The 7,422-nt window shown below is 37.1% G+C and overlaps 1 protein-coding gene across 2 annotated transcripts; it reads left to right on the top strand.

The window, feature by feature from the left end:
* Positions 1–1,001: 1,001 nt before the first annotated feature.
* On the top strand, positions 1,002–6,300 carry Med21 (mediator complex subunit 21). 2 transcript variants are annotated; one of them, XM_005328877.4, is made up of 4 exons: positions 1,002–1,079; positions 4,701–4,815; positions 5,333–5,433; positions 5,876–6,300. In XM_005328877.4, the coding sequence occupies exons 1-4, from the start codon at positions 1,038–1,040 to the stop codon at positions 6,050–6,052; spliced, it is 435 nt and encodes a 144-aa protein (XP_005328934.1). In that variant the 5' UTR covers positions 1,002–1,037; the 3' UTR covers positions 6,053–6,300. The 2 variants fall into 2 exon arrangements, with proteins under 2 accessions (XP_005328934.1, XP_077871151.1); XM_078015025.1 differs by lacking the exon at positions 5,876–6,300 and having other exon boundaries at positions 5,317–5,399.
* Positions 6,301–7,422: the final 1,122 nt, after the last annotated feature.

Below are 7,422 nucleotides of genomic sequence, written 5' to 3'. Positions count from 1 at the left end.
ATCTAAATTGGACTCTTTTGCAGAGACTCTTTTGCTCACAGTCCTAAAATCAGCCATGGTGAAGAGGGCTTTTCTGTGGAGAAAGGGGGTGCCACTTCACTACTATTACTCTTTACACTTAAACTCTCAGTAGGTCCCAGCTCTAAATCTAAATTCTAAAGCTGATCCTTCTTAAAACTGAATCTGCCTTACCAGCTTATTTTCAAGAAATCTCCTCTTTGGACTACACACTGTGGATCCATTACTTTCCACTAACTCTTATTTCTTACACTAATTTCCTCATTGTCAAGCAAACAAAGAGGCTTATTAGTTACCTAGGTTAACACCTGAACATCCTATTATCACTTACCTCCAAATGCTCCTCTTCCCCTTTCTCAATTTTGCCCGCCTTTCTTCTCCCTACACAGTCAATAAAACTCAGTTTAATATTTACTTTCTGAGCTTTCCACTTCTCAGCTTCCTCAGCACACTAATATTCAGAATTAAAACACATAGTTAATCTCCACCGGTAAATTCCCTATACCCTAAAACAACAGAGCAGCACGCGAATACTTAGTCTTCCTGATTGCCTGGTGGATTTTAATGTGTTGAATTTAAAATCGATGTCGTGACTTCCAAGTATTTATGAATTGCTTGCTGCGTGTTTTGTGGTCCACTTGGAAAGCAAAAGCAACAGAAAATAAAAATTCAAGGTGAATTAAAAAATAAAGGAAAATAAATACATGAGAAGGTAGGAGGAACTACCAAATAATCACACAGAGCCAACAATCTCTGTAAGGTGTTGAACACCTAACAACCTCGAGGGGGTTTGGCCCCCAAAGCGATTTATCATTCCTAATTGTCCCTTACTTAACTCCAAAGCGGCCCAACCTCTAACCTGTCTAAACGCAGCAAGCCCGAGAAAACGCCCACCTACTCCTGTCTCCACGCCCCACCCCGTTCAAGAACGCCGGCCTTTGATTGGTCCTGACGCATCCTAAAGCTGCCCAATCACGCGCGAGCAGTTGCCAGAGCGTCCCTTTACGTGCAGGGGGAACATGGCGGATCGGCTCACGCAGCTGCAAGACGCTGTGAACTCGGTAAGGAATTTCGTTGGATTAGTCTCTGGCTTTCTTTTTTGAGGTAAAGCGACGGAGGAAAGGGGCCCGAGAGAGAAAACTCGGAAGTAGGGGCAGAATGAGTCAAGGTGTGAGTGGAAAGTGCTCGCTCGTGGCGGTGGAAAGCGCCGCCGCGAACTGTGGGAGGTTGGTGGTGGTGCGCGATGCTGCGGCGGAGAGCAGCCTCTCGCCAGACTAGGACCGAGGAACTCCCCCACACGCCTCCGGGGTCCGGGCTGCACGGTCCTGTTGTGTCTTCTGCGAAAGGGTTTATTTGTCAGTAGTGTTTCTGGGATTCCCCCCCTTTTTTGTGTGGGATGGGAGAAGCAGCAGCTTTGTTTGTTTTGCTTTTCCTTGTTTTTACCACCCAGGGGGATCCCGTGCTCTTGATTGTTGAGTCTTTTTAATTAATGTTAATCGAGAGCTTTTCTTCGTCTGCATTTTCAGGTTGGGGCTAGAGCGATGGGTGAGAAGTTTTGTTTAGTCTTGGTTGGCTCCTGTTCCGTCCCTTGGCTACTTTCTAGCAAATAGTTTGGGGAGAACTGACAACTTTATGATACGATTCTTCTAATCTTATTTATGTCTACTTTAATGTCTCCCCAAAAGTCTGTTAAAGGTTAGTCTTGTAAGCAGATTTTCTAACTTTTTCGTTCTGTTTCTTTTTTTCTGCTTGCTGTACCTGAGTGCAAGGTATATGCAAGCCAAAGAATACATATACTTTTTCCCATTAAGAGTTAAACTGTTATTCATTGGTAGTTATATTTCTTGACGTCATTCTGATTGTAATTTGTTGTTCCAGGTCAGGTGCCTATACAGAATATTGACTGGGTCCCTGTTCCCCATGCCTACTCCACCCTCCTCCCAAGATAGCAACTTGGTGTTCTTGTTAGTACATCACTCTGGGTATACTTGAAGAGTCTTGAACCTACTTGTGAAAAACAGATCCACTCTTTAGCAATAAAAATACGAACTTCTAAGGCTGAGCCCCTAGATGTTGTTGAATTCACCAGGTAAAATCTACCTTGCAGTGACTTGGCTGGGCAGTCAGCCAATCTCCCCTCAGGGAATACTCCATTGAGGTTTTACAAATAATAATGATGCTGCTGGATAGAAATATTATTTCAGAGAAAATTTTGCATATTCGTATCTTGTAACTAGGATAGTGAGGACAAAATGAATATGGCCTTGAATCCAGGGTAGGCGTGCTGATAATTGGATTTGAGAATCCTTTAGATTAACTAATATGAGTGAGTGCTTAACGTATATATAAATATTTTAATGTTTATTTTTTAGGTGTAGATGGACACAACACAATGCCTTTATTTTTTTATGTGGTGCTGATGATCAGACCTGGGTCCTGCCCGAGCTAGGCCAGTGCTCTACCCCTGAGCCACAATCCCAGCCCCGTATATATAAATATTATCTTTACAAAATGATACTTCCTGAGTGGATTAGAAAGATGTCATACACTCAAGAGACTTTTAAATGATGCAAAAACTATTTGTTATTAGGGTGTTATAATGATTCAAGTGTTTTCAGCTGTAACTGTTGAAGTAGATTGACATATAGAGCTGTATGAACTAAGGTAGAGGGAATCTTAGCCTTTATCCTAATCATAATTATAAGTTTAACTATTAACATTTGTTCTGCCCTCTGGAATTTGAGTACAGAAACCATGTCAGATTCACTATATCTCTAGAATGTTTATATATAATACTTGGCAAGGAATTGATTTTCAATAAATATTAGTGAATGAATGAATGGATCTGAAAAACATCTGCAGAACGTAACTGTATTGAATATTTTTTTGTGTGTGTGTTTTTTGTTTTTTTGCTATTCCTCATGACAGGGCTGTAATATGAAATGTTCCAATTTTAAAAATGAAAAAAGCTAGGAGAGGGTAGTGACATACACCTGTAATCCTTTTGATTCAGGAAACTGAGGCAGGAGGATTGAAAGTTTGAAGACAATCTGGGTTACTTAGTGAAACCCTATCTTTAAAAAAAAAAAAAATTGTGGGCTGGGGTTGTGACACAGTGGTAGCACAGTTGCCTAGCACTTGGGAGGCATTGGGTTTGATCCTCAGCACCACATAAAAATAAACATGTAAAATGTATTGAGTCCATCTACAAGTAAAAATTTTTTTTAAAAAATTGCTGGGGGCTGGGGTTGTGGCTGAGTGGTAGAGCACTTGCCTAGCGTATGTGAGACACTGGGTTCAATCCTCAGTACACATAAAAATAAATAAATAAAATAAATGTCTATCAACAACTAAAAAAAAATTGCTGGGGCTACAGCTCAGTGGTAGAACACCCTGGGTTTAATTCTCAGTACTGAATTAAAGGAAGAGAAGAAAATAGCTACTCGGGTTAACAGAACTGGTATAATAATCTAGGTTTATATATCTTCTGAGTACTTACAAGTAGTAAAACATGAGCAAAGCCATTTAGTCTCATAAATGCATTCATGATTAGTCAGGCAAATATGAGGGAGTAGTGAAAAATGAATAAGAATTGACTCAGATTATTTTAAGTTTTGAAATATCCTGTAAGTTGGAGATTTATCTTGAAAACCATGGTGGAGTGAACTTTAATTTTTTTGAGCAGGGTAAAATAATATGGTCAACTAGAAAATGATGAGGCTTTTTATAATACTGTTGTAAGATTACTACACTAAAACAGCAGCAATAATGATAAAAAGGGAAGTATTTGTAGTGTTAGGTATTGAAGATGAGTGGAAATAATCTGAAGTTACACTTGTTGACTCCCAATACAGGTTAGATATTTAACATAGGAAACAGTTGACTTTGAGTTCTGTCCATGAAATGAAGGAAGAGAAACTCAGTGGAAATTCTTATGTTTTGATTATTAATAGAAATTGAGGTTTGAGGGATCAGGACTAATGAGAGAAGTTGGTGGGGAGTACATTAGTGTTTAGTTTGGAGATGGTAAGGAATTGATATTCTCAGTTTTCAAAACTGTTTAAGAAATACATTTTTAGTGCCAAGAATTTACAACTAGAGTTTTGGAGAATTATATATTTCTTATTACCTAAGGTTTCTTTTCTAGCAGTTGTTTTCTCATTGTTTCTTTACACTTGAAATTATACTCTGTGAGAAAAGGAATCATACTTTGTGTATGAATAACACATTGTTTATTAAACTTCAGCTATACTTAGATATTTACCAAATCTGCTTTTTTCCACCACTGCCCCTCCAAAAGTCTTTATTTGTTGCTTCTAATAGGTATTGACAAAATTATTACTTTCAGAAGAAAACAAAGGTTATTCTATATTTCTTTTTAATTGTTTCAACTAGATTGATACCAAACTTGGTTTCTTTGTACAACTAAAACATTTAGTGGGGTTGGGGTGTAGCTCAGCGGTAAAGTGTATGCTTAACGTGGACAAGGTCCTGGGGTAAATCCCCAGCATCCTCCAAAAATAATAATTGTTATTAATCATCACTAGTTTATTTTATACAAAATTACTTCTGTTTTATTCCCTTGATCAGAGATTATTATTACTAAAACTTATTGCTATTACTGATAAAATCCTTAAAATTGGTAAATCTTTTCTAACCTTAAATGTTTTCTTTGGCCCAAGCTTGCAGATCAGTTTTGTAATGCCATTGGAGTGTTGCAACAATGTGGTCCTCCTGCCTCTTTTAATAATATTCAGACAGCAATTAACAAAGACCAGCCAGCTAATCCTACAGAAGGTAAATAAGTTTCCTATAGCTTCTCTTAGTTTGAGTCTGAAATTTCTTGTAATCCTTTATTAGATTCACTGAGAAACTCAACTTATTTATGATTTCTTTCTAAAAATGTTGTTGGAGAATGTTACTACAAATTTTATCATAAAATAAATGAATTTATTAGTCAATTCACACAATATTTCATCATTCTGTTCATATCAATAGCAGATGGATCCTCCTCTAGAGAATCAATTGTATGAATTTAACTGAATTTTACTTGAAGGACTTTAATAAGGAGACCATCACATTTACAAATTTTGTTCAACTGATCACCATATTATCCTGTTAAAGGAAATGACATACATTATGCATAATTTCCAATTTAAGCTAACATTAAGTTAAATATGTGATGAGATTGGTATGTCAAAATTAGACTTTAATCATTAGTTATGACTTTCTTTGTTTCATTAACTTAAAATTAAATTTGTTTGGGGGAATTTGAGATTCTTTTAAAAACTAATTTAGTCATGTCTTTCTCTAGAATATGCCCAGCTTTTTGCTGCACTGATTGCACGAACAGCAAAAGACATTGATGTTTTGATAGACTCCTTACCCAGTGAAGAATCTACAGCTGCTTTACAGGTAAAAACAAACAAACTCATTTGAGAATTTTACTAGTAGTAAAAATTTTGATTTAAAGGAGGTATTTGATACAGTTTGTTACAATATTGAAAGTTACTTTAATATTAAATTTTAAGTTGGGTGTTTTGTCAGTTCCAGCTAGAATAGACTATTGAAGGTGGTGCTGAATAAATATAGTTGTCCAGTTTTGAGTTACAAGGAAGCCTCACTTTGAACATTTTCAGAATGTTCCTTGTTTTGTCCCTTTTCCTTGCAAAGAATGAAAGGAGGGTGGAATTCTGATGTAGAGTAGAATAATAGTTTCCAAGTTATCTGGTTTTTAGAATTCCTACTACTGAAAAATATATCACAGTGGTTGGAAAGTGATCCAGATTTAAAAATTAATACCACTTTTTTTTTCCTTCTGAACTCTAAAGATTTAAAAATTTGTTGTCTTATAAAGGCTGCTAGCTTGTATAAGCTAGAAGAAGAAAATCATGAAGCTGCTACATGTCTGGAAGATGTTGTTTACCGAGGGGATATGCTTCTGGAAAAGATACAAAGTGCACTTGCTGATATTGCTCAATCACAACTGAAGACAAGAAGTGGTACCCATAACCAGTCTCTTCCAGACTCATAGCACCATGCATCTAAGAAAAGAACTGTTCAAGAATTCTGTATCATATTTAGATATATGCCTTTCCAACAGTTACAGAAACTTTGACATGTGTTACCTTTGTAGCTATTTTTAATAGTCTTCTGTTTTGGCTCTTGGTAAATACACTTACAAATTTATGGTTGAACCAACTTTAAATCATTGTTATGCCATCATTTTTTTATCTGAATGAATAATGTTCATAATACAATTAAACATATGCTATAAAGTTCTGTCTTTTTGTTTTGTTTTGTTTTGTTTTGTATCTTTAGAGTCAAACACTTTACCACTGAGCTACATCCTTAGCCCTTTATTTCATTTCGAGGCAGTTTTGCTAAGTTGCCCATGCTAGCCTCAAATATGAGATCCTCCCATCTCTACCTCCCAAGTATCTGGTGTCCTCCCAAGTGTCTGGTACTTGTCCCTGTGCCCAGCATCTGATGTTTTTTAAAGAAGCAGTGTAACTAGATGAGAGTAAATCACTTATGCAAATATTTTCTTTTCCAGAACCTCATATCCATTCTAGTTCGTTTGCTTTTACTAAGAAATCTTTTTTTTTTCTTTAATATTTTTAGTTGTAGATGGACACAATATCTTTATTTTGTTTATTTAGTTTTATGTGGTGCCGGGGATCGAACCCAGGGCCTCACACGTGCTAGGCAAGCACTCTACCGCTGTACTACAACCCCAGCCCCTACTAAGAAATCTTCTCCATCTATAGAGTGCCTGTGCTATTGTGAGAGAATTTTTTTTTTTCATTCTTAATTTTCTGGTTTTTGAGTGGGTGTTCACCCTCTCCCCCCCACCCCCGTACTAGAGATTAAACCCAGGGGTGCTTAACCACTGAGCTATATCCCCAGCCCTTTTAATTTTTTTTTTTTTTAAAGAGAGAGTGAGAGGGGGATAGAGAGAATTTTTTTAATATGAACCATCTTCTGATATTAACTTCCTAGTCTTTATTGCTGTGTTCTAATTAAACCAGAACATACTTTTAAACAGGTTTTCTCCATTTGTGTTAGGCAGCTTTTTGTTGCTGTAACCAAACTCTGGATTTATTTGATGTACAGTTTCAGAAGTTGAATCCATGGTTGATTGGCAGAAACATGGCAGAGGAAAGCTGCTCAGCTCATGGCAACTAGAAAGTATGCAGGGAGGGTGGGGGATAAAACCTTCCAGGGGATGCCTTCAGTGACCTACTTCCCCCAACTAGGTCATACCTCTTTATTACATTCAACTGTCAGATTCATTTGATAGATTATACCACTAATGGCCCTTATGATCCTACCATTACCCACAACCCCTGCCACCCCTGAACCTTGCTGCACTGGAGATCATACTTTCAATACATGAGCTTT

Source organism: Ictidomys tridecemlineatus, chromosome 6, assembly GCF_052094955.1.
Source record: "Ictidomys tridecemlineatus isolate mIctTri1 chromosome 6, mIctTri1.hap1, whole genome shotgun sequence".
NCBI lineage: Eukaryota > Metazoa > Chordata > Mammalia > Rodentia > Sciuridae > Ictidomys > Ictidomys tridecemlineatus.
Note: the sequence above shows the minus strand (reverse complement) of the source record. Positions and strands in the feature narration are given on the sequence as shown.

Bases quoted from the DNA above. Each gene is read 5' to 3' on its own strand.
- Med21 (XM_005328877.4), top strand. From the start codon at position 1,038: ATGGCGGATCGGCTCACGCAGCTGCAAGACGCTGTGAACTCG. The intron at 1,080-4,700 runs GTAAGGAATTTC...CTTTGGCCCAAG, and splicing joins TGCAAGACGCTGTGAACTCG to CTTGCAGATCAGTTTTGTAA. The intron at 5,434-5,875 runs GTAAAAACAAAC...TGTCTTATAAAG, and splicing joins AATCTACAGCTGCTTTACAG to GCTGCTAGCTTGTATAAGCT.